We start from the raw sequence: 27,286 nt of genomic DNA on the forward strand, positions 1-27,286 counted from the left end.
CTCCTCACTGCAAGACAAAGGCCTACGACGAAGTCTCTTCATCCCACGTCCTCACCCGACCTGGAGGCCCACGTGGGATTCGACCCACTGTAACAGGCCCCGCACGGAGAAGCGTGTTACGGGCCCGATTTGTAATAGCTTTTCTATAATGACGGTCTGTAACCCTCTCTTATGGGAATATTCTGGGGATAGTCCAGGTGCCCGAGGGCATAAACATCCTTACATTGGGACATTGGACACTCGGGCACCTATAAATACCCCCGTACAGTGCCCTTGAGGGGTGGGATCAACAGAGCGATTGGCATCTCGTGTTAAACCTTGTTTGCACTCTCTCCACTCCCCCGTTGGATCAACTTGCCCAGGAGAGCAAGTTCCAACATTTGGCGCCCACCGTGGGTGCTACGAACAAACCACCCGCGATGGCACCCAAGAGAGCTAGTTCGAAGGTAGCCCCATCCGTCGACGAAGCAGCGAAGGCAGCACTGCTAGCTGAGAAAAAGGGCAAGGCCCTCGCAGACAACACCCACCAAGAAGTCTACGAAGACGAAGCACTCAGCAAGAGACAGCGCAACGATCAACCCACTCCCAAAGGCACCCTCTGCACCTGCAACTCTGGAGGACAACCACAAGCACCACCACCAGGTTTCGCTCCACCAGAGGGCGAAGACGCAACAGAGGACGGCGAAGTCATTGGCATCTCAGCCGAAGAACAACTACAGCTACGGGCCCTGCGCATCAAGAACAACAACCTCCAAAAGCAGAAAGGCATCCTCGAGGCCAAGCGCCAATGTGTCACCGCGCAAGCCAAAGTGTGCCAGATGATACGAGACGAGGAGCAGAAAGCCTGGGAACTCGAGCAAGAGATTGCACTCATGCAGAGCGAAGGCCAGCATGATCTGCAGCACGACCCACCCCTCCAGCAGCGCGCGCCAGCCGAAGACTTATTCATTCCCCAGCGCGGACCCTTCATCCCGCACGCTGCAGCTTTCCAAGGCATCAACTACCTTGATGAGCGATGGCCCCTGGCGCCGCAACTCCAAGTGTCACCATAGCCCGCCAACTTCAGAGCAGGGACCTACCCCAAGTACAACGGCAGCACCGACCTAGCACAATACATCATGAGCTATCAAGTCGCCATCACATCATCCGGAGGGGACGACGCCATAATGGCCAAGTCCTTCATCATCGCCCTCGAGGGCCCAGCCTTGACCTGGTACACCAGGTTGCCCCCATTGTCCATAGACTCCTAGAGAAGTCTCCGAGACAAGTTTCTGCTCAACTTCCAAGGGTACCGCCCAGACACCGATGCCTTGGCCGAGCTGTCACTCTACAAACAGCAGGAGAAGGAAACCCTACGGGAGTACTACCGCAAGTTCCTGACTCTCAAGTCACAACTGCCTTCGGTCGACGACCAAATTGCCATACACTACGCCATCAGTGGCCTTCGGGCTGGCATCCTATACAGTCACTGCATCAGGGACCCACCCAAAAACCTCCAAGAGCTCTATCAGTTGTTTGAGAAGTACGCCAGATCCGAAGAGCTCCATCAGCGCAAGGTCGAGTCTCAGACAAAGCCCAAGGACCCTCTGCAGTCCAGCCGAACCTGGACAAGGCCTTCACAGTCAGACTCCGGACGGGACAACCGTAGTCAGCAGCAGGTGCATAACATAGCCAACCAGCACCCCGCCGGCGAGGCCGCTCGCCGTCAAGATTATCACCCAGGGCCGCGGCAATGGCACGCGTGGCCGGGGCCGAGGACGGGCGTAGCAACCGCGCAGATATTACTGCCTGTTTCATGGCAAAGACTGCGCGCATCCAACAAGAGATTGCCCAGAAACTAAGGCCACCAGGGACATAATGTCCTGGGCTCAACCAGCCGACAACCAGAGGGTTGTCGCGCACACATATCAACACCACCACCCATAACAATACAACAACAGCCACGCCCAACATCCACCCAACCACGCATACCAGCACCACTAGGAGGTACAAGTCATACCACCCCCGCACCTGCCTCTGCATCATCAGAACCCACACCACCAAAATCACCCCCAAGCACCAAAGCAGGAAGACTTCGCTGATCAGTCGTATCGCAGAGTCATTCACATGATCACCGAAGGGTCCAGCGTCAATTTCGAGACGAAGCGACAAAAGAGGGATCACTACCGGAGTGTCAACCATATCGCCCTCACTGGCCCAGTGGTACAAACGAGGTGGTCACACGTGCCATTAACTTTCGACGCCAGAGATGTTGATCTGCGCAGTGCACCCCACGTCGATGCCATGGTAATAAACTGTAGCGTGGCAGGATGGGACCTGCACAAAGTCCTAGTTGACAACGGCAGCCAAGCAGACATCATCTTCCTACACGCCTTCGACTGCATGGGCATCAGCCACAGTTTACTCAAGCCTTCGGACAACCCCTTATACGGCTTCGGCGACATGGGCACTTTCCCTGTGGGCAAGATAGAGCTACCCCTGTCCTTCGGCGTAGCACCCAATGCGTGAAGCGAACAGGTCACTTTTGACATCGTCGACATGGTCTATCCCTAAACGCCATAATGGGTCGGGGCTCCATCAATAAATTTAAAGCGGTCATTCACGGATTATACCTCTGCATGAAAATTCCGGGTCCGCAAGGCGTGATAACGGTTTACGGTAACCAGCAGACTGCGCGTAACATTGAGAGAGACTTCATTCCAGGTCAACGGAACGTACACTGCCTTACGACGCAGCGTGAAGTCTCCGAGGCTACCCGCCCAGCCGCCAACAACATGCAAAGGCACAGCTGCAGAGCAACGATGGAACGAAGACAGTTCGCCTCGACCCGGCGACGCCCAAGCAAACAGTCATTATAAGCGAAGACCTGGCTTCGCAAGACAAGGAGAAACTCATCTCCTATCCCTCTAGAAACAAGGACGTCTTCGCCCGGTCCGCCCTCGACCTGGTCGGAGTCAGTCGCACCGTCATCGAGCACAGTCTGGGCATCGACCCTTCGGTGCGCTTAGAAGCAGCGGTTGCACAAAATATCTGATGAAAAAACAGAAGCCACCAAAACCGAAGTACACACCCTGCTGGAGGCCAATTTCATCGAACCAATCGCCTACCCTACGTGGCTCGCCAACGTAGTCATGGTGCAAAAGAAAAGCGACAAGTGGTGGATGTGCATCGATTTCACCAGCCTCAACAAGGCCTGCCCCAAGGAGAATTTCCCGCTGCCATGGATCGACAAGATAGTCGATAGTGCAGCCGAATACGAAGTCATGTCACTTCTCGACTGCTTCTCCGGCTACCACCAAATATACATGAAGGAGGAAGACAAGGCCAGTACCAGTTTCATCACACCCTTCGGCACGTACTACTTCATCAGAATACCGGAGGGCCTCAAGAACACTGGGTCAACCTTCTCTCGCATCACCAAGACGGTGCTCGAGAGCTAAGTAGGCCGGAACATTTTCACGTATGTGGACGACATCGTCGTCGCCAGCAAAAATAAAGAGGATCACCTGGCCGACCTCGCAGAGACGTTCACAAATATGCGGGACGCACGACTTCGCCTCAACCCCGAGAAGTGCGTCTTCGGAGTTCGCTAGGGGAAGATACTGGGCTACCTGGTGTCGCACCGCGGGATCGAGGCCAACCCGACCAAGATTCAAGCAATCATCAACATGACACCCCCGCAGTCAACCAGGGACGTCCAGCGTCTGACAGGTAGATTAGTCGCCCTAAACAGATTCATCTCCAAGTCTGCAGAGCGGAGTCTACCTTTCCTCAAGACACTGCGTGGCACGAAAGACTTCGCATGCGGACCAGAACAGGCAGCAGCCTTCGCATCACTCAAGCAGCACCTGTCAGACTTGGCCATTCTCACTGGTCCAGACCCCTCGCTGCCTCTACTGCTCTACATCGCAGCCTCGCCATATGCAATCAGCGCAGCCCTAGTCCAAGAGCAGGATAGGGAGGGCACGACCTGACAGTGTCCAGTCTACTACGTCTCCGAAGTCCTCACGGCCTCCAAGTGCAACATGACCGAATTGGAAAAAATCTCCTACGCAATCGTCATGGCATCGCGCAAGCTGCACCATTACTTCAAGGCATTCAAGGTGCGGGTCACTTCAGACAGGGGACTGGGAGAACTGTTCCCCAACCCAGAGGCGTCTGTCCAGATCGCCAAATGGGTAGCCGAGCTCTCCGACTACCATATTACCTTCGAGCCCAGGACAACAACCAAGTCGCAGGTCCTGACAGACTTCATCGTTGACTGGACAGGGCCAACAAGGCAGCAAGACGAGCCTACAGAGAAGGTGTGGACCATCCACTGCGACGGCGCATGGTGCCATGCGGGGGCAGGCATAGCTGCAATTATCATGTCACCCACAAGCATCAAGCACAGATATGCAGCACGCCTCAACTTTGCTTTGGAGTCCGACAGATGCACCAACAACGTAGCAGAATACGAAGCTGTCATCCTGGGCCTTCGCAAGCTAAGAGCGCTTGGTGTCACCACCTGCATAATCAAGACAGATTCCAAAGTGGTTGTCGGCCAGGTTGAAAAAGAATATTCAGCAAAAGACCCTGCACTCATGCAGTATCTAACGACTGTTCGCAGTCTTGAGAGTCAATTCAAGGGCTTCACCTTGCAGCATGTGGACCGCGCCAGGAACGAAGAGGCCGACGCATTGGCTAAGGCAGCGGCCAGAGGTGAAGCCTTACCCTCTGACGTGTTCTACCATGTCATTAGCACACCAGCCGTCCGCAATCTAGAGGGTCTACAAGTAACCAACAACGCTGAGGGCCATCGCATTGTCAACCTCATCATGACCGAAAACTAGCGGGCCCCAATAACCCTGTTCCTGCAAGGATATTACCACCCAAGTGACGTCAACGAGGCCAAGCGCCTCAAGCACCGAAGCCGGGACTTCATACTTATTGGGGGCCAGCTATACAAGAAGGGGGTCAGTCAACCCATGCTTAAATGCGTCACCGAAACCGAAGGCATTCAAATCCTCCGCGAAGTCCACAGCGGAACTTGCAGCTCCCACTCAGGGCCTAGGGCCCTCGCTGCCAAGGTGACCCGTCAAGGATTTTACTGGCCCGCGATAATCTGCGCCGCGAATCGAGTCACGCGGTCGTGCGAAGCTTGCCAGAAGTTTTCTCCCCGCTCTGGCAACCCTTCGCAGTTCACCAAGCCGATCACCCACACTTGGCCACTTCAACGCTGGGGGCTGGACATTGTCGGGCCACTACCTACGGCCCAAGGGAACCTCAAGTTCACCTTCGTCGCCGTCAAATACTTCACAAAGTGGATCGAGGCCAGGGCAGTATCCACGATAACATCGAAGACCACCCAGAAGTTCTAGCAAAACATTGTTTGCCGATTCGGAGTCCTGTCCGAGCTCACAGTCGACAATGGCAAACAGTTCAACAGCCAGGACTTCAGAGATTTCTGCCTCTCCGTCGGCACCAAGCCCGTCTTCGCCTCGATATACCATCTGCAATCCAATGGAGTCGTCGAGCGCACCAACAACAAAATCTTCACCGCCATCAAGAAAAGACTCCTCGACGACAAGAAGGGTAAATGGGCTGACCAACTACCCAAAGTGGTCTGGGCACTAAACACGACCGAATGCCGGGCAACTAGATTCACTCCTTTTCGTCTACTATATGGGTCGGAGGCCATGACCCCGCAAGAAATAAAGCATGGGTCACCCCGAACGAGCACATCAGCCGTCCCCGATGTCGACGAACCTACGTCAAAAGACCTCATCGACGGAGACCGCGTCTTCGCCCTGCAGGCCCTCAACAAATACCAGGCTCAAACCAAGACCTGGTGCGACAACACGGTCGTCCCAAGAGAGTTCGACAAAGGAGACCTCGTCCTCGTCCGGACCACCCGGACAGAGACACGGGGCAAGCTAGAGCCAAAGTGGGAGGGCCCATTCATCATCAAGGCGAAGACATCCCCTAGCGCGTACAAGCTAGCAACGGCCTCCGGCGAAGAATTAGAGCACTCCTGGAACATTGACAATCTCCGCAAATTTTTTGTCTAAACATTTAGGGCCCACACGCCCTTGTAATTCACCAAACAATGTCATTCCAGCCTGCACTCTTTTCCTCTTGGGGGGTGAGGTTTTTAACGAGGTGGAGCCATGTAATATACCAGCAAAAACCCCCGCAAAAGCAAACACTCAAACACAACATGTCGAAAAAGACCGCATGGACAGTCTTCAGCATTCGACCACTCCGAAGAAACCGCGAGAGGCAGCGCAGACTACCCTCACGTGCGACACACCGCGCAAAAGTCGCCTAAGGGTGCAGCCGGAATAGCACAACAAGTGCGTTAATCGAAGTCTTTTTTAAAAGACACTCCGCGCAAAAGTCGCCTAAGGGTGCAGCCGGAATAGCACAACAAGTGCGTTAATCAAAGTCTTTTATTCAAAAGACACTACGCGCAAAAGTCGCCTAAGGGTGCAGCTGGAATAGCACAACAAGTGCGTTAATCGAAGTCTTTTATTTAAAAGACACTCCGCGTAAAAGTCGCCTAAGGGTGCAGCCGGCATAGCACAACAAGTGCGTCAATTGAAGTCTTTTACTTAAAAGACACTCCGCGCAAAAGTCGCCTAAGGGTGCAGCCAGAATAGCACACCAAGTGCGTTAATCGAAGTCTCTCATTAAAAAGACACACCGCGCAAATTCGCCCACGGGCGCAGCCGGACCAACACAGGCGTACGAATACGGCAAACAGGCCACATTACCATATAAATTACAATTACAAACACACGGTGAGGGCATCACATATTACATTGGCTCAACCTTCAGGATGATACCCATCTCCCTGTAATTAAACAACATTATCCTCAATTCATCACCCTCAAAAAGCTTCCGAAGATCCCCCTCGCCTATGCTCACCCCAATCGGCGAGGACAACAATTCTTGTTTACCAACCCGGTCTACTCGGAGACGGCCACGCTCCATCCCCATACGACGACGCCTGCCACTTCGCGAAAACTCACCCACACTATGTTTTCCCACCACCCTTCGCCGCCTACACCCAGTACTCGCACTAGGAAGATCCCCGGCACCCTCCACACGTAGCGAAGTCTCTGACGCAGCCACATCCAACGCAACAAAATAATCCAAGCCTTCATCCGAGGACTCCTCCGTCCAAGGAAACGGACTCCCAGATTCACCATCAGACTCAAAACACTCAGACATAGAACCAAACAAACTATCATCGGCAGGCACTACGGTTGAGGCCGCCACAAAATCAGTATTGTCAGCAGCGGTTGCTTGCACAGGCCCAAACGTCGGAACCTGCGCAGCAACCGAGGTTCAGTATCATAGAGACAAAAGTTTACGCTTGAAATCCCTAAACCCTATTCCGCCACCTGCGAAGGCCCGGCCGCCGCCGCGGGGTCTTCGGCAGTTGGTTCGCCCATCGCCTTCGAAGCGTCCTCACCCGTCAGCGCAGGGGCTGGCGCGGGGTCTTCGCCAGCTCCAGTCGGCGCGGTCGGCGCGGGGGTCGCCGAAGGGCCCTTGCCCGCATCGGATGGCGGCACCAGCTCCACCCCCGATGCCTCGGGGAGCATGCTGTCAGGCAACGTGCCGTCCAGATCGCCAAGATCCTCAACCTTTTCGTCGTGTGCCATCTGCAGCAATAGCACACTCCTTCAGCAAAACAACACATACCCAAACATACCCACACATATAACCACACAAAGATGAGCCTTTACCTGATCAATCGCCCGGTCGGACCTCTCCCGGACCGTCTCTCGGCCGTGAGGGCCCCACATCCTGTCGAAGAGCACCCCCACCGACCGCTTCAGAACTGGGTCCTCGACCTGGAAGATCTCGCGTTCGAAGCCTTCGTCCGACTAGTCGAAGACCTCGAAGTGCCCGCACCCCTCGCGGGACAGAGCATTCACTCCCCCCTCGCAGGTGATGAGGGAGGCAAAGGACATGAGGCCCGTCACAATTGTCGGGAGCACCCCCAGCTCCTCCTGTATCCACTCGAGGAAGCGGAGGCCCACCTCTTGGCCGGGCGCTTCGAAGGTGGCGGTCCGCGCACCCAGCTCCCGGTACGCGTCCACGAGCTGCGCATGCGTCCGCTCAACCTCCGCGTGCGTCGAGGCCTCGGTTTTGTCCACGCAGTTGCGCAGGCCGTTGAGCCTCGCCTCCAGCTCCTTGGCGCGTTGGTGTGCGATACTGGCCTCCGCCCATGCAAGTTTGGCCTCGGCTTGAGCAGCCTGCACATCGGCAATGGCCTTGTTCGCGTCCCTCCTCTCCTCCACCAGTTGACGCCGGACATCCCCCTTCTCGGCCTCCGTAGCAGCCAACCTCTCTGTCAGCCTGTGACTTTTGTTTTCCGCAACTGACTTCTTCCGAACAGCATCCGTATGCTGCGCCCGAAGACGCTCGATTTCAGCAGCAAACTCCAAAGTCAGAGCAACCGACGCAACATGGTCGGCGAAGGCGGACGCCTGCCACAAAAACCCATGAGATTCGCAACCACATACGAACAATGAACTATCGAAGTCCAACATGACTTACATGCTTCAGCTGCTGCGACGCATGCCTCAGCTGCTGGGACACAGAGCCTGCCACATCTTTTGTGGCAGCGGCCAACAAAATCTCACCGCTCGCGCAGAAGTTGGACCACGGGTCCTGTGAAGCACCCTTCGCACCAACCGCCACCGTCGGCGAAGTGGCCGCCACCGGAGTCGGGACAACAGCCAGCTGTCCCACATCCGACCCTGCACCATGATCTTGTTTAAGACCTAGTCCCCATTAAAAAAACTTACCAACGAGATAATCCCCCACGCAGATGTCCGTGTCAAAGTCAGCAACACGCGCCGCCGCCACATCAGTGTGCGCTTGTGACGGCAGCCTTCGCTCCTTCGCGGGCTCGCCCGAGGGCAGCTTGCCCGCACCAGAAGTAGTAGCCTTCGCATCCGCCAAAGACCTGCTGGGCCTGGGGGCGGTCGGCTTCGCAACCGGCGGTGGTTTGCTACCGCCAGGGGCAGCAGACTTCGTGCCTCCCCGCGCCTTCTTCGCCTCGCGGAAAGGGTCCCCGACCCTAGTGATCGCCCGACGCTTCTGCGCCGCATCTTGACGATCCTTCTCCATCACTGCCGATACAACAACAGCAATATTCCATCCATAAGGAAAAATCTTCAACTCATTAGCAATATGAGACGTAAATATATCTTCGCCGGCCGCGCGGGGGATCAGAACGTTCCTTGGCCATCGACCCACGGTAACCCTCAGCATTCGCGCCGAAGACTCTCGGAGCTCGGGCGAAGACATCCTTCCCCCGAGGGCCGCGCAAGTACCCATCAACTCCACAACAAAACGATCGGAGACCCCCAACCCTTCAGCTGCAGTACCTAATTTTCTCTTCTTCATGGCCGGCGCAGCTTCCCGTGAAGAACCTTCCCCATCCGTAGCCACCAGTTTCTTCCCACGGCGATCGACAGCCACATCAGCGTCATCCCCGGGATAGCCGCCGTATGGCAAACGATTCAACTCGAAGACCCTATTCAAGCGAACGTTGGATCCACGAATATCCCAACTCCGCAGAGCCTCCGTCCTCGGCACATACCGCCCCACAATCCTCACAGCTCCATCCTCCACTTCACGCACGAATGCGGCTGGGTCTCGGTCGCGCAGATCCAACGTGAAGGCCGGACTTTGCACTTGCTGCTCGCCTAGGGACGGCATCTGGCGAGGGCATACTTCGCCCAGCGCCCAGCCATGCGCCAAGGGCCACACTCCATAACCGATGAATTCCTCAACCAAATCACGCCTGCTACTCATGCGGGCAGCACATCGAAGGGCCCCTTCGTCCCTATCATCCTCCGCCACCTCAAATGGCGAGAATGCCACATAACAGTGGGAGCACATCACGGCCGCCGGGAGTCCTGGGAGGTCTTCGACTTCGCCTCCCGACACATAAAACCAACAATCATACCAGTTACCCCACTTGTTGCGGGCGCAGGGAACTAGTTCCACAACTTCCACCGAAGTCTTCCCAATCCTCGGCGTAAAGGTGCATGATCCAAACTATGCAATCTTGCTCCCAATTTCTCTCTTCTGCCAGTGCAGACAATAATTCTTAGCGAAGACCTCTACGGAGGGCTGACCGCCATACAAAGTCACCACCCAGACATACTTCGCCAGGGCCACCACGGCATTAGGTGTCAGTTGGTGGATCTGCACCTCATACTTCTGCAAGACCTCCGCCACAAAACGATGCACAGGTAGGCGAAGGCCGGCGATAAAAATGCCTCGAACACAACTATCTCACCCTCCGGCTCAGGAACTCGTCCAACTCCATTCCCAAAATACCCCAACTATTGCATGTCTTGCACGCAAACCGAGGAGATCCTCGAAACGCCAAACTCCACCGTGTGGCCTGGGTGTAACTCCACTGCCGCTAAATCCCTCATGGTATCCTCGGACGACGATTCGCCCAACGACGCATTTGCAGCGGACGAAGAAGAAGCCGACATTGCTACGTACCGTCGGCGGCGGCGCGCGGTTTGCTTGACGCGGGCCAGATCTCCGATGAAGAGGCACAAGGAGGGTAGGCGAGCGGGCGAACGGTTTCAAAATGTTAGGATTTTGCGGCGCACAGAAAGGTAAGAGAGCCTGAGCCGCGCCGCCCCCCTTTATATACACAGGGCGCGACGCTTTGGGAAGCCCACAGTCCAACAGTACCATGTCTGTCAACGGTCACATCAAAAACCCCCGTGGAACCACTTCGAGCGAGGGCAGCGTCTCTACCATCTAGCGACGTCTTCGGCACCAGATGACTCAGTCTAACTGGTCCCTCGGAGGGCAAATGTTGGGGCGAAGGCGAAGACGCTACCCTTCCCTCCAGGCCTTCGTCACCTCGCTGCACCAATGAAGGCAAGATGACCGGCGCGGCCCACCCTTCGTCCTCCTCACTGCAAGACAAAGGCCTACGACGAAGTCTCTCCATCCCATGTCCTCACCCGACCTGGAGGCCCACGTGGGATTCAACCCACTGTAACAGGCCCCGCACGGAGAAGTGTGTTACGGGCCCGATTTGTAATAGCTTTTCTATAATGACGGTCTGTAACCCTCCCTTATGGGAATATTCTGGGGATAGTCCAGGTGCCTGAGGGCATAAACGTCCGTACATTGGGACGTTGGACACTCAGACACCTATAAATACCCCCGTACAGTGCCCTCGAGAGGCGGGATCAACAGAGCAATTGCCATCTCGTGTTAAACCTTGTTTGCACTCTCTCCACTCCCCCGTTGGATCAACTTGCCCAGGAGAGCAAGTTCCAACACACCTCAAAAGTCAATAACCCAAGCTAATTATTTGATTCCTTAAGCAATGTGTGCAATGTGCTGCTACTTCCCACTCCCCTTGATAAGCATCAAACACCTGCATTGAGTAATGCAAGAGTGAGATGAAACGTCTCAGCAAGCAAATTGTTTTGACGAGATATTTAAACCATAAGATGAATTAATCAACATTTTACAGGTATCACAATTAAGATCAGAAATACTTGTAGATATAGAACTCAATAGTCCCAATATAACCAATACCATCTCACTTCCTCGAATAACCACAATAGTTTGTATAACACTTCCCTGCGTCAACAATATCTGCAAATATCACTTCCATGAATGCATGTGAATGCAATGCATATGTCCTCTGCCTTCATATCTTTGAGGGTATGAAGCCGCATCGTACCCCTCCTCGGGCAATGTACGATGCTAAGTTGTACCAGTACGGTCGGATCATAGGTCACAACAAAACTTCAGATGCAAGTGAATCATGCAATGCATATGGCATGCTGCATTTAACAATATACTTCACTTCCTTCACATACAATACAAACCTCAAATAATACTTCATCTTCCTTCAGATACAATACAAACCTTAAATAATAGTTCATCTTCCTTCAGGGGTGTGAATTAATCTCATGGGTCATACTCGAACCATAATCATCATCAATATATGATTGACCATAAATATAATACAATCAAGTAAAGCATCATCATAGAGTTCAATTATGAAAGAATTCAACAATTCTGAATATTAGAGTGTAGGCGATAAAAATAACAAGTCAAAACAGTAGCAACCACCGCTACATTCACTTGCCTTCATCGAAGAAGAAAAATGTACTAGGCATGGTCCAGAGTGTAGCCACCTGCTACGGGGCATAAAACTTAGTACAAATATTTCACAAACAATTGCCAACAATCAACAAATCGCTCCTACACTTGAAACCGAGACCCAGTGGAAAGACTTCCACCCTGAACCATATGCCAAACAGCAGCAACGCTGTTTGTTAATTTTGTATCTTTAAAATTATAACAGTGGTGACATCAAACAAATACTCTCAGAGTATCTACACAAAATACTCTATCTATAAGTTCTACAACATTTGACAAGATAATTGACTGAATCTGTTTCACACAGCAGCATAGTTAGCTTCAAAAATTTGATATTTCCCAAACTACTCAACCAAAAATTATGAACTTCTTCTGGAAGTAAGAAATTTTATCCCTCTACAAAAGTCTCCATAGTTGGAAGAGCTAATTCGGCCATTTACTAGATGAAACCCACCAGTGAACAGACCCACTCATTTTTGCCAGGCAAACAGGAACAGCTACAGTAAAACAAACATAACTGGGGTTTCAAAATTCATATAAATACACTCTTTATCAATATGGAAAGCTTATGAAATTATCTACAACTTCTCTTACCAATCAAAAGTTTAATTCTGTTTTATGAATTGCCTAAATCTTAAGAGAACAGATTCTGTACAGAATTATGAGACTGAAAAACTGTTATAATCAAACTGCAATAACTCTCTGATCTGGTGTCCGATTGAGGTGTTCTTTGCGGCCACGGAAATATCTACAAATTATCTATGACTCATAGATAGACTTCTTATTTTTTTGAGGCCAATAATACCATGGAAAACTGGCATGAACAAAAACTGTCGAATCTGTCATTCTTCAGAAACTAAATTCGAGATCAAAATCTAACCCCACATCTAATACAACCTCTAATCCTTTAATCCCCATGATCCAAAACCTCCAAAAACACTTAATTACAGGGAGGAACAAGGATCCCATCCTTACCTAGGGTTTCCCATGAAAATTTGCAAGAAGAGATGGGGATAGAACATCTCCTTGGTCCTCTCTTCCTCTTCAATCCTACTTGCTCCTTCCCTTCTCGATCCTTGCTGCGTGGAGGAGATTTAGAGGGAGGAGGAAGAAGTGGAGAGGGTGGAGGGCGGCTGCAATGGGGAGGAGAGGGGGCGGCCAGGAAAAAAAGGGGAGGGAGGGGCGGCCAGGAAGGGGGGAAAGGGGGGCACCTAGGGTTTTTTGTGAGAGAAAAGAAACAACGCCTCAAATGACTTCTGACTTAGCATCCAACGGCCCACAACCCTTTTCTCACATCCACGCACCGAAGATCAACTTTTGGTCAACAATTTTTTGGGATATTATACTCTACCCCCCTTAAAAACAATTCGTCCTCGAATTCGACCACTCCAAGCAAAGCATCTAAGGTACCCCATATAGCACCACCATTCAAAACATGGATCCATTATTGGTCTTAATTAACACAAGAACTTCTACCTCGGACTAATTGTTTAAGGAAACTACACAACCTGACACCAAGCATGAAACAACATGTAATGAAGCACAAAGCAAGTCATAGATGCAATCAACACTACGATTTCACAACATCGAATTTGGACGCAGCCATACATAAACATTAATGTATTAAAACGACACTCTTTTATGAAGGGGTAATATGCACTAAGCACAACCCTTACCAATTTTAACAATTCATTTTAATTCAATGGTGAAACATCCACACCAGATGAATGTATAAGAAGATCAAACACCTCACCTCACAGCACCACGAAACAAGTAGTTCTATTGAAACAAAACTCCTAATCTTCCTAAACCTTGTTCTTGCCATCATGAAAAGATAATCATATAATCTAACATTCTTTGCACCCACCAAAGGGAGAAAGTCTACAGAACTAATGGAGCAATAAAGCCGATAAGAAGCCAATAACATTCTGCGCAGCACAGTTCATCGAAGAAATGCCAAAAACTCCACAAAGAGCACTGACAGCACAACAACACAATACTTGCTTAACCAATGTCACTATACTTCATCCAACAACTCAACTAAGAAAAATATCCAAACTAGTAAGGTTAACCTACACATAATATAAGTCTTCATCTACTGTAGTTCAGAAACTCACATTTCATTTTATCATAAGATGCACTCAAAGTACCAGACATACAGGGTCAATAATAACCCCCATAATCCTTCACACATTTGACAAACATCTCAAGCTGATGTAAAAACCACATCATTTAGAAATAGGTGACTAACCACACACAACCAACTCTAGGCTAGGCAATGACTTCATTCAAACCAATAGATAAGTGGTCCAACAATGGCTCCACAAGCATGCATCAGGAAGAGAACCATCAGATCCTCAACGTATTAATACATAATCAATGGATGAAGAAAATCAAAGATTTATTCTACAATTAGCATGACTAACATGCAACCACTTTAAACCACATCTAGGCTTTGTGGCTACTAAAACACACAATATAAGAGAGACATGTAAGCCATTCTGGCTATGTAAAGACTTCCCCCCAAAATCCATATAAAAGTACCAATATTCATTTCTTTCAAAACTGGTTTCTCGACATAAACAATCATTCTTTGCAAAGATAGTTGGAGCTATCTACCAACTGCTCAACAATTTAAATTCAAATTGATGGTTACCTTGTAACCCAAAACACGCAATTCACACTCCTTAGAAACATCCTCAATCAAGCATATATAACAATATTGTTGTAATAAAACTCAACCATGAAAAATATGGTGAAAACAACATAGGCATACTTGTATAACACAAGCATAATAACAACTTCAATCTCACAAAAGACCAGTGATATCAATCGCATTAATAAAACAATATCAAAATTTAGAAATAAATTATATCAGACATTAAGTCATAAACAACTTACCACATCACCGTAAAGGAATATGGAGGGGTGAAATTATTATCATCTGCACTTCAAAGACATTAACATATATCAAAGATATTTGAACCCATGCCCTTCCTATATGTGCATGTGTGCAATTTCATGTTCAATTTACCTAGAATATAAAGCCTAAGCTTTGATACCAACTGTAACACCCCGAGATCCACAAACACCCTGAGATGCTACTGGACTTCACTACCAACAGCCAAACACTAAGCAAAATAAAATTTGGCAGTGTCTCCTTTGTAATTATAAGCATCGCAGAAGCAAAAGAGATATGTCAATACAAAATGAATCATACTAGTATGGTATAATTGTCATCAAGGACAATTAACCACGAATGAACCAGCTTATGCCTACATCATACTCTAAAGTATGAACCTCAAAAATCAATAACCCAAGCTAATTATTTGGTTCCTTAAGCAATGTGTGCAACGTGCCGCTACTTCCCACTCCCCTTGATAATCATCAAGCACCTGCATTGAGTAATGCAAGAGTGAGATGAAATATCTCAGCAAGAAAATTGTTTTGACGAGATATTTAAACCACAAATGAATTAATCAACATTTTACAGGTATCACAATTAAGATCAGAAATACTTGTAGATATAGAACTCAATAGTCCCAATATAACCAATACCATCTCACTTCCTCGAACAACCACAATAGTTTGTATAACACTTCCCTGTGTCAACAATATCTGCAAATATCACTTCCATGAATGCATGTGAATGCAATGCATATGTCCTTTGCCTTCATATCTCTGAGGGTATGAAGCCGCATCGTACCCCTCCTCGGGCAACGTACGATGCTAAGTTGTATCGGTACGGTCGGACCATAGGTCACGACAAAACTTCAGATGCAAGTGAATCATGCAATGCATATGGCATGCTGCATTTAACAATATACTTCACTTCCTTCACATACAATACAAACCTCAAATAATACTTCATCTTCCTTCAGATACAATACAAACCTCAAATAATAGTTCATCTTCCTTCAGGGGTGTGAATTAATCTCATGGGTCATACTCGAACCATAATCATCATCAATATATGATTGAGCATCAATATAATACAATCAAGTAAAGCATCATCATAGAGTTTAATTATGAAAGAATTCAACAATTCTGAATATTATAGTGTAGGCGATAAAAATAACAAGTCAAAACGGTAGCAACCACCGCTACATTCACTTGCCTTCATCGAAGAAGAAAAATGTACTAGGCATGATCCGGAGTGTAGCCACCTGCTGCAGGGCATAAAACTCAGTACAAATATTTCACAAACAGTTACCAACAATCAACAAATCGCTCCTACACTTGAAACCGAGACCCAGTGGAAAGACTCCCACCCTGAACCACATGCCAAACAGCAGCAGCGTTGTTTGTTAATTTTGTATCTTTAAAACTATAACAGTGGTGACATCAAACAAATACTCTCAGAGTATCTACACAAAATACTCTACAACTTCAGTATTCAATGGATAAATAAATTTTGCCATCTATAAGTTCTACAATATCTGACAAGATAATTGACTGAATCTGTTTCAGATAGCAGCATAGTTAGCTTCAAAAATTCGATATATCCCAAACTACTCAACCAAAAATTATGAAATTCTTCTGGCAGTAATAACTTTTATCCCTCTACAAAAGTCTCTATAGTTGGAAGAGCTAATTCGGCCATTTACTAGATGAAACCCACCAGTGAACAGACCCGCTCATTTTTGTCAGGCAAACATGAACAACCATAGTAAAACAAACCTAACTGGAGTTTCAAAATTCATATGAATACACTCTTTATCAATCTGGAAGGCTTAGAAAATTATCTACAATTTCTCTTACCAACCTAAAGATTAATTCTGTTTATTGAATTTCCTAAATCTTAAGAGAACAGATTTTGCACAGAATTATGAGACTAAAAAACGGCTATAATCAAACTGCAATAACTCTCTGATCTGATGTCTGGTTGAGGTGTTCTTTGCGGCCACGGAAAGATCTACAAATTATCTATGACTCATAGATAGACTTTTTATTTTTTTGAGGCCAATAAGACCACGGAAAACTAGCATGAACAGAAACTGTCGAATCTGCCATTCTGCAGAAACTAAATTCGAGATCAAAATCTAACCCCACATCTAATCCAACCTCTAATCCTTTAATCCCCATGATCCAAAACCTCCAAAAAACACTTAATTACAGGGAGGAACAAGGATCCCATTCTTACCTAGGGTTTCCCCAAGAAAATATGCAAGAAGAGATTGGGATAGAACATCTCCTTGGTCCTCTCTTCATCTTCAATCCAACTTGCTCCTTCCCTTCTTGATCCTTGCTGCGTGGAGGAGATTTAGAGGGAGGAGGAAGAAGTGGAGAGGGTGGAGGGCGGCTGCAATGGGGAGGAGAGGGGGCGTCCAGGAAAAAAGGGGAGGGAGGGGCGGTCAGGAAGGGGAAAAGGGGGGCACCTAGGTTTTTTTGTGAGAGAAAAGAAACGATGCCTCAGATAACTTTTGACTTAGCATCCAACGGCCCACAACCCTTTTCCCACATCCACGCACCGAAGATCAACTTTTGGTCATTTTTTTGGAATATTACAAGTAGTAGAGCTCAGATTTTTACCATGGGATCCCCTACTTTGGTATGTTGGTGCTCATCCTTGTAAGTGTGCCCCACTCTTATTTTATCATGGGTCCGCCACTACTCGGTGTAAAGCATTGTCGATAACAATAGCACAAGTAGTGGTAATGGTGTTTCAAATTTCTTCTTTGCTGTCTAATGATGTTGTTGCATAGTGGTGTCTTGGGGTGTGATGCTTGTAAAGTGTTTTGTGTAGTAGTGGACATATTGGTGTTGTACGACAGTGTTGAGGTTCTAGACCAATCAGTCGTTGTTGATACTTGCAATATTTGGGTTCAGTTGTTAGCATAGTTTTCAAGGTGTCGTCTAGGTTGTAAGGAGCTTCGGTGAGTTAAGCCAACTTGGTTTCCTTGCTCCCGCACCGAAGGTGGGTGGAGAGAAGTTGCATCGTCATGACAGCGGCTACCGCAATAACAACATGGGAGAGAGGGAGAGAGGGAGGCGTTGGGAGAGGCGATTGGGAGGAGGGGGCGACTGGAGATAGAGGGAGAGGGCTAGGAGAGAGAGATGGAATGGGTTTAACCTAATTTTAATGTGTCTGTTGGGTTGATTTATAGATTGACTAGGCTAGCTGGTGTGGTCTTGTTTTCTTTATCATTTTTCTCTTCTTTATCAAATATTAGCATTTTCTATTTTTAAATATATTTAAGGCATCATCTCGCCTGGCACTTTACTGCTCAAAATGTAAAAAAAGTTCAGCCCATCTTAAAAACTATGGTTGTTAGTGTAAATCTGTTGTAATGTATTCAACCGTTCTATGTCATCATTGCTTGTTGCATTGTTGTTTTACCTGGTCTAATTTTTTTCATTTAAATGTAGTCGACATCTCTTATGTTTGGTTGTATAAAAAGTATTTTAAGCTGAGGAATAAACTAAAAATGTGAGTGAAAATCACTTTGTTGCATATATTAAACTAGTTATATGCCTGTGCTTTGCAAAGACATACAAAATGTTCGACAAAATTATTTGCCAACAAATACTACAAGAGACAGGATGTCGTTGTCGCAGTTGGCCAAGCTCCTTTGCGGCCACAGATGGGACCACCTCTCCTCTCATAAACCGTCGTTGCGCATAAACAGACCCCGGAGCAGTGCCTGCAGTACAGACAAGAATTTTGATCATGCTCCAGCTAATTGAATTGTTGGTCTCTTCGACTCTTTCAGCTGAAGCAACCAGCTGCCCTTCACCAGTGAGAAAAAGAATCAGCTAACAATGGCATCCCCGTGCAACCTTGTGGTAGCGAGTAGCGACTGCAGGAGATCACGTGCAGCAAATGTCGTCGCCAGGCAGACAAAGACAACCACTACGCTTGCCAAGCCACCGCAATAAGAAGATTTGGAGCGCAAGCAAGAAAAGAGAAATGCAAGAGGCAAGAAGCAACAACTAGCCTTCGAAGCTCTCACCTATCACAATGCACACATGGGCTTGTCATTGGCTAGAGTTGAGTTCCTATTCTCCTCTGACCTTGTTCCTGCTTCCTTCTCCTTGTCAAACAGAACACATGGCTAACTGGTATGTGAGAGGATTAGTGTGAACCAAGGGCCATATCTAAAAAAGAATATGTCACATGGTAAATATCTGAAAACGAATAATTTTAGTAACATTTCATTCACTCAACAAAAATAAAAGGATGAACACTTAGGATTATATTACATTTTGTAGAAGTGCATGATGATTCACAATGTCTATCTTGGATATTGCTTCTAATTACACCAACTGAAGGTCCACGTGCTTTGGACCATGAGAACACTGCATTGGATGGTCAAAAGCGGTACCAGCAAGCAAATCAATGAACTAGGGCCAAAACCTGTGAGCCATGTAACGGACAATTCGACAGAATCATGTGCAAGTACCAAGCAAACGACACATAATGAATAGTTATATGAACACCAAAAAATATCAGCATGAACAAAAAATAGTTATATGAAGTATGAACTCCCATTTCATACCGCAATCCATCTTATCCTAATTCTATTGAGCTGGATCCATAAAACCATATTGTTCTTCGAAACCCACCACTATATGCTACTAAAAACAATAAGAAATGTCTAGTAACACATGCATCATATATTTTATATATCCACATGTATAAACAACATGCAATATATGGTTCGCATGTGGTTTTGTGGCTATTGTCCAAAAAACAAGCTTTTAACGCGTCATGACTTAGCAGAGAGATTGAGGATGGAAGCTGCTTGATGTGTGCTGAAAAACAGACAATGTGCAATGGTGGACACACTTTGTTCGTTATTTCAGCTTGCAATGACACGTAAGTCAGAAACATATATAATATGCTAAACATCCATTATACTAATTTGGAAGTACATTCAGGCACTTTCACAACTATCTATGACTCGTATGACACTAGTAATTGTGTAAGCGAAAACACTCTATTGTTCAGGCTAGTTTTAGAGTACAATGATGACTCTGGATGTAACAATTCGATAAAAAGAGTGATAAAAACGATCACACAAATTACAGCCCTTACCTCGACATCCTGATATCTTGTGCATCTATACTAATCAATCTCTTTTTCATGAACAAAATACTCTGTTTCTTCCTGAAAATGTACCAGGTCTAAAAAGGTGGCTCTCTGTTATGCTCTAACAGAGGCACAGAGCTGAAGAACCTTTACCACACTTGGTCTTCATCACAGACAACTTCTTTAGAGTCTCTAAGCCACTCCTCACATTTCAGTTCTTGTTCTTATTTGAACTTATTGTAAGCCCCCAATGGTTCGGACAAGCCGATAGCAGGCAAGCTATGGTTGGCTGCAGTTGTACTATCTGACAACTGACTTGAAACATATATCTTGTTTACAGTCAAGAGTCAACACATTCTACCTAAACCAGTGTGTGATTTTGGTGTGCAAGTCTCTCAAGGACACATACTTTGCTCATTGCTGGATTTCCTAAAAATTGATGACACAAGATAATACAACAAACAAAGAGAACCAATGATAAAAATTTAATCAATATGAATAATATAAAAAGTACTATGATTACTTGACCTCAAGGACCTTCACCAATTCCATGTTACAAAATGATTATAAATAATCATCCATGACTAACTGGGGAAACAGGGGGTCATAACCTGAACAATAAATAAGATATTAGAACAGTGTATCAAATATCAGATAATACTTCATCAACATCAAGTATTCAAGTATGCAAGTCATGCATTATTTTAAAATTCAGTTGAGATGGATGTGAGTTCAATAGCGTACCCGAGTCCACTAAGATGTTCACACCTGAAGAGATGAATGTCTAGGTCAAATTCAGCACTTAACTGGGCCAACTTCAATGTGCAATCATTTTCTAATGAATCCCTTCTCCTAATGAGGTGGGCTGCTTACAATAAACACCGAGCAGACCTTATGGTTCATTGGATGAAGGCACTTGTGTATGTCTGGAATGACACAACAGTCCACCTTGTTATTTTTTCTTTCATAATGACAAAAAATGTTTCTAGAATGTTCTTTGCATTACAAAAATGTTCAAGAACTTCAGTAGATTGTGCCTTCACGAATCACCAATCACCAAAACTGCTAGTTCTGTCTCAAAGATTACTCTACCACAAGTCTGCATTCGTGTCAATTTGGTCCTTGAAAATACTGATCGGAGGGAGCTCGGAGAAGGCGAAGACGACCTAGTGGGAGGTGGCCCCCGCCGTCACCCCCGCATCCTCCTCCACCGAACCGGTGTGGCCGCGCGCCTTCTATTTGGGCAGCATTATGCTGCATGCCACCTAATCGACACGAAAACAAACGAATGAAGAAACCCTAACCCAAGTCCAATAGTGGATCCCGGTGTAACAAAGCAGGATGCTGAAGGGTGGAGTGCGTACCTTGGAGAAGGTCGAGAGCGCGAGGAGCTCAAATAAAGCGAAGAGGGTCGAGCCAGATCTGGTTGCTGTCTCCGCGGAGGCCCGCTCGGTGTCGAGCTCCTGCCACAGCCCTCGCGACGCCGCTGCCTTCAGCTCCTCATGGAGGGAGCAATCTCTGGGGGCGAGCGTGGACCTCCAGCCGACGCGAGCCTCGGCAGCGGGGGGGAGGGACAGCAGGCCTCAAGCGCCATGAGGGACTTCGAGGTGGAAGTGGCAGCGCTGCTTAACGGCTTCCTTGTGTGCGTCGGAGTGGGAGGAGGAAGGGGATAGGGCAGGAATGACGCGGTGGAGCTTAGGGAGGGGTGCAGAGCGGGGTTTTGGGGGAAGGGCGGAGATCTCACAACGGATGCGGAGATGGCTGCCACGGCGGAGAGGCGGGCAGGGGCATTGCAAGCGGGGGTGCAGGTGAGGGCGCGTGGGGGGAGGATTTTGGCGCGGCGCTTCGGTAGTCCGTCGTCGATGGAAGGGCGCAGTTAGAGTGACGAAGACTGGGGCGTGCGCAGCGCGTGGGTAGGTCGTCGTCGATGGAAGGGCGTGGTGGAGGAGGATTTCAGCGTGGGAATGAGCACGAGATCTGGGAGGGGAATGGATGAATGAGACCGTTGATGGCGGCGACAAAAGCGCTACCACCATCCGAGAGCGGAGCGGAGGGGAGGATGTCGGGGGGAGGGGGCAGAACCGTGCACCACACCATGTGGACGCCTACACTGTATTCTTAAGAGTAGTACAGATTGTATCCATCTATTCTAGATCCAATGTCCTCCGTTATTCTGTATATTTTGCCAAAAAAAACATTCTCTACCACTGTCCACTATCATTTTTTATCGTGCTGGGAGGGTATTGTTTGCAAAATATAATAAAGGATACTATATCTAAAATGAATGAGTACTATTTTATATATGCACTATGTGCATCAAAATATCATGTTTCCAAAAATATAAGATCGAAGGAGGGATAAGTAAATTGAAGAAGACTAGTGAAGTGTCTGTATGTTGTTACGATTTTTATTTATGTTTAAGTATAGAATATAAAATATAAATATATATATATACGTTCTATTGGTTAGTTAGATTTGAATGTGAGTTTAGAGTTAATCGTCATTGTTCAAATTCTTATTTATACATAATTTTAAAAAATTACTATTTAAATGTGGGGAGTACAATGACGGTGGAGCTAGAAAAACTGATATTTTAATATAGTAGGTAGATTATACATAATTTTAATAATTTTACTATTTAAATATGGGAAGTATAAAAAAACGTAGGGCTAGAAAAACTGGTACTTTAATATAGTAGATAGATGGATAGAGAGAAAGAGATGTGAAAGGAATGATGGCGCGAGGCAGTGGACGTGGGATTTGTTTGGTGCTGGTCGGGTGGGTGGGGTCCACCTTCGCGGGTCCCACACGGTGTGGAGGTGGGGCCGGGGCTAGACAAAGTTAAGGAAGGGGTCGCTGTTCTTCTACGTCTCCTCCCTGCCTCTCTCCACTGCGAGCGAGCCTGCAAGCTGCACCGTACCCTAGCTACTCTCTTCTTCCTCACCTCCATCTCTTTCACTGTTGCCGCCTTTGCCTAATATTCTCACCGCCGCCATAGATTGCAAATCGAGCTCCGATCCATCTGTTTCTAACTCCAGCTAGCTAGCTCACTCTTCTCGGCGGCTCTTGCTTTGTTTTCCCCATATACATACAAGAGGTAGATCAATTAATCCGGTCAGTTCATTTATTAGTTGGATTGGATCGGCAGCGCGCAACCCCGTTCGTCTCCGTTCCCGTTTGCACGGCAGTCGTCCTAGCTTCATTCGCTGGCCTCCCTTTGATCTTCCTCGGTCCCTCCCTCTTTCTCCTCCGATCCCATAGCTTCTCTCTCTGTGTGTGCTAAAAACAGCTAGCTAGGTTAGGGGAGAGGCAGCAGAGACAGGGACAATCTAGAGATTAACAGACAAGATCGATCGGTCGAGCTTGCGCGCATGCACTGAATTGATTCTCAAGCGCGCAGAGATCCATGAACTCTCATGCATGCATGCATGTCATAGCAAGAGGTAGGTATACTCTCTGCAGATCGATGCTACTATAGTTCTCTTCTTACGTAGCTAGGTTGTTGTGTGCTATTTTTCGTATCATTCGATTCTTTTTTTTTTTTGCTCATGGATCAATTAATCTTCTTGTTGTACGTACGTAGGTGTATCATCAATCTCTATCTGTTGTAACATTCTTCTTGGGATCTGAACCAGATAATGACCTAGCTAGCTAGCTGGGGAGAGAATACCCACACATAGATCAGCAAGAGACAGGGAGACCAAAGATAAAAATAGAGGTCCATTCCTGTCTCCACCTGCACCTCTACGTACTATTGCTGCAGCTACTACTAGTAGAGATCTCTGCAAGGTTTTCGTCACATATATCTCTCTGATTTGGGAAAGCAGGTATATATATTCTTCATCTTATGTTACTTTTCATGTTAGATTTGCATATAGATTTTAGCAGATCCGGAACACTAGATCGACATTCCTATCCGAATATGTATATATATGTGATGTTTTTGTTTGAATCTCTGACTACTTGATCGCAGAAGAAAAAGCTATATATAGCAGGAAGTGTGTGTTCTTGCACTAATTCTCTGTCTCTAAATTCAACATCGAATTACAGATAATCTTTACTGCTTCAAAATAATCTACATACACACGGCACTGCTGCAATGATTTTGTCCCCTCGAAATAATTTCAAAAAGGACAGATCAGCTTGCACGATTAATCACTTAAACTACCATGGGTGGCAGTAGAACTTGCAAGTGCAAACAGCATACAGAGTATTTTTGTTTTGGTTCTACTACTATGCCATGTTTCAAAATGAAACCATTTATCTACCATTGTTTACTTGGATCGATCGTAGTCGTCTAATTCAGAGTTTTTTTATTATTTATTTTGGAGAAAAAAAACATATCTTTTATATGACGTGAGTCTGATCGTTTAATCAAGAAAAGTGAATATGAAAGAATCCGTACGTGTGCCTCATTTAGTTTGACAATATATATGGCTGTGTGGCACACACATGCATTTTGTTTTTCAACCTTTTTCCAAGATCCAGTTTTGTTCACACCTCTCTCTCTCTCTCTTTCTTTCTCTGTGTGTACATAAAAATAGCTAGGACCGAGAAAGGCTGAAATTGTACATATATATATATATTACTGCCACGCCACATGCACATAGTGCACTGTGCACATGACTGGCCATGCATGGGATGGTAACTAATTGATCAGCATGGATCAGAAGATAGAGTGCAAAAAATGACAAACGCTTACTTATCACATATATACACCAATTAAGTAGCAGCAGCTAGCTAGCACATATGATCATAGACACGCACGCATGCCACCGGCCTATCGCGCGCGTGAGTGGCACTGGCACACACTTTAGTGCCTGACCCCATCCAATGTTGGGTGAAATGCAGGTATACATTAGTACATGCACTAGCTAGAGGCCAGGCCAGGCCAGACTGCATATATGCATGCATGAATGATGAGAGAAAAGCATTGAGGTCATTAGTAGTGAGTGCATGCGTCACTACTGCAAATGATCGATCATGCTTGCTTCGAGTATATATGACTTGTCCATTATCGCATGCGCTGGCGTTACGCGCGGCCTGGTTAAAATTATGATCACATATATATGCATGCTTGCATTCATATCCATTAATTATTACATCAGCATGCTACATGATCTAATTAACACACACATATATATACATGGTGTGGATGCAATCTCAGGTTGATCTAGCTAGCTAGATGGGCATGAGCAGCACACAAGCAGCAGCGCAGACACAGCAGCAGCAGCAGCAGCTGGTTCCTCCAGGCTTTCGGTTCCATCCCACAGACGAAGAGCTGGTGGACTACTACCTCAGGAAGAAGGTGGCCTCAAGAAGGATCGACCTCAATGTCATCAAAGATGTCGATCTTTACAAGATAGAGCCATGGGATCTCCAAGGTCTCGATCAGTACATATATCTCTTGCTATATATATAGCAGTAGCCCCTCCGTTCTTTTTTATTTGTCGTGGTTAGTTTAGTTCAAAAATAAACTAAGGGTAGACAAATATTCGAGAACGGAGACACTACTGCTATATACATTCTTTCAGAGTATGGTATATCACATCCTCCTACGACACATGCACATTATTATTATTAGCAGACAAGTGCAGACTGGGAGGCCCTGGTGAGGAGGAGCAGAACGAGTGGTACTTCTTCAGCCACAAGGACAAGAAGTACCCGACGGGCACCCGGACCAACCGCGCCACTGCCGCCGGGTTCTGGAAGGCAACCGGCAGAGACAAGCCCATCTACGCCAACAAGCAGCGGCAGCTGGTGGGCATGAGGAAGACGCTGGTGTACTACAAGGGCAGAGCTCCCAATGGCCACAAGTCCGACTGGATCATGCACGAGTACCGCCTTGAAACCAATGAGAATGGCCCTCCACAGGCAAGAAGCAATTAATGTAGTTATTCGCAAATTAAATTATATTCAGTAATATGCATGCATGCATGATACCTGCAGCAAGGTTGCCAGCTTCTCTTAGTTTATCCAGCCTGCAGATCAGATTATCATGAAGAAAATATATACCATCTATATATTTCAGGAGGAAGGATGGGTAGTATGCAGGGTGTTCAAAAAGCGACTACCAACAACAAGAAGAGAATCTGACCATGATGCACCATGCTGGTATGTCGATGAAGATGGAACCTTCATGCATGACCTTAACTCCCCCATGGGTGGACTGCCACCACACCACAGCATCGCACAGCTGCACGAACAACACCTCCAGATGCTCAACAACAGCTACAAGAGGCGGGAACTCAAGCTGCAATTCCAGATGCCAAGCCATCATATCCTCAATGCCGCCGCCGCCATTCCTCACGAGCTAGAGCCCCCATCCTTCCATTCTCTTTTGGTCTCACCAGACCATCATCAAGCTGCTAAAGCGCACCACCGTGCTGTTCAGCTCATGGACGAGCATGCAGCCGACCAGGTCACTGATTGGAGAGTTCTGGACAAGTTTGTTGCATCTCAGCTTAGTCACGACGATGCGGCCAAGGGTGTCGATTATACTGATGAAGGAGATATCCTTCAGATCAATGAGAAGCAAGCTACCGAGTATGCATCAACCTCAACATCCAGCAGCCAAGTTGATCCATGGAAGTGACGGTGATCATGAAATTAATCAAAAATACTGCCTCCTCGTATAAAATATTATATTAAGAGCTACAATAACGATGATCGGATCAATTGGGACATATAAGTAATTTGATCTCTACATAGTACGTGGCGTGTAAATGAGACTACATACATATTGAGTTGTGTATTGGTGTACTACTTATTATTATATCCCTTCAGGATGTTGTACTAATAATATACTTAGCATATGCATGCACACCGCGTTTCTATATGAATAATAAAGTCATGGACAACTTGGAAACTTCATGAATCATGGTTTGTAATAGGTTTTCAGTTATTATATATGTGATAGTGAGCTGTGGGTCTATCTGCAAATGAACTAGATAGCCATATTTTGATATTTCACTATATATATGGGACCTTCAGCAGCACATTACATATTTTCTCTAAGTGGATACTATCAGGACAAGTTACAGATAATATGGAATTTCTAAACCGATATGCTCAAACATGCATTTAGATCACTTATGC

The 27,286-nt window shown here is 47.0% G+C and overlaps 1 protein-coding gene across 2 annotated transcripts; it reads left to right on the forward strand.

The window, feature by feature from the left end:
* The first annotated feature begins 23,074 nt into the window (after positions 1-23,074).
* LOC100281519 (uncharacterized) lies at positions 23,075-27,061 on the forward strand. Of its 2 annotated transcripts, none has more exons than XM_008660349.2 (5): positions 23,075-23,631; positions 23,772-24,015; positions 25,356-25,572; positions 25,776-26,062; positions 26,220-27,061. In XM_008660349.2, the coding sequence occupies exons 3-5, from the start codon at positions 25,374-25,376 to the stop codon at positions 26,781-26,783; spliced, it is 1,050 nt and encodes a 349-aa protein (XP_008658571.1). In that variant the 5' UTR covers positions 23,075-23,631; positions 23,772-24,015; positions 25,356-25,373; the 3' UTR covers positions 26,784-27,061.
* Positions 27,062-27,286: the final 225 nt, after the last annotated feature.

Source organism: Zea mays, chromosome 9, assembly GCF_902167145.1.
Source record: "Zea mays cultivar B73 chromosome 9, Zm-B73-REFERENCE-NAM-5.0, whole genome shotgun sequence".
NCBI lineage: Eukaryota > Viridiplantae > Streptophyta > Magnoliopsida > Poales > Poaceae > Zea > Zea mays.

Excerpts from the sequence above, each read along its gene's own strand:
- LOC100281519 (XM_008660349.2), top strand. The coding sequence starts at position 25,374 with ATGGGCATGAGCAGCACACAAGCAGCAGCGCAGACACAGCAGCAGCAG. Across the intron at positions 25,573-25,775 it reads AGAGCCATGGGATCTCCAAG|ACAAGTGCAGACTGGGAGGC; the intron begins GTCTCGATCAGT and ends TATTATTAGCAG. Across the intron at positions 26,063-26,219 it reads ATGAGAATGGCCCTCCACAG|GAGGAAGGATGGGTAGTATG; the intron begins GCAAGAAGCAAT and ends TATATATTTCAG.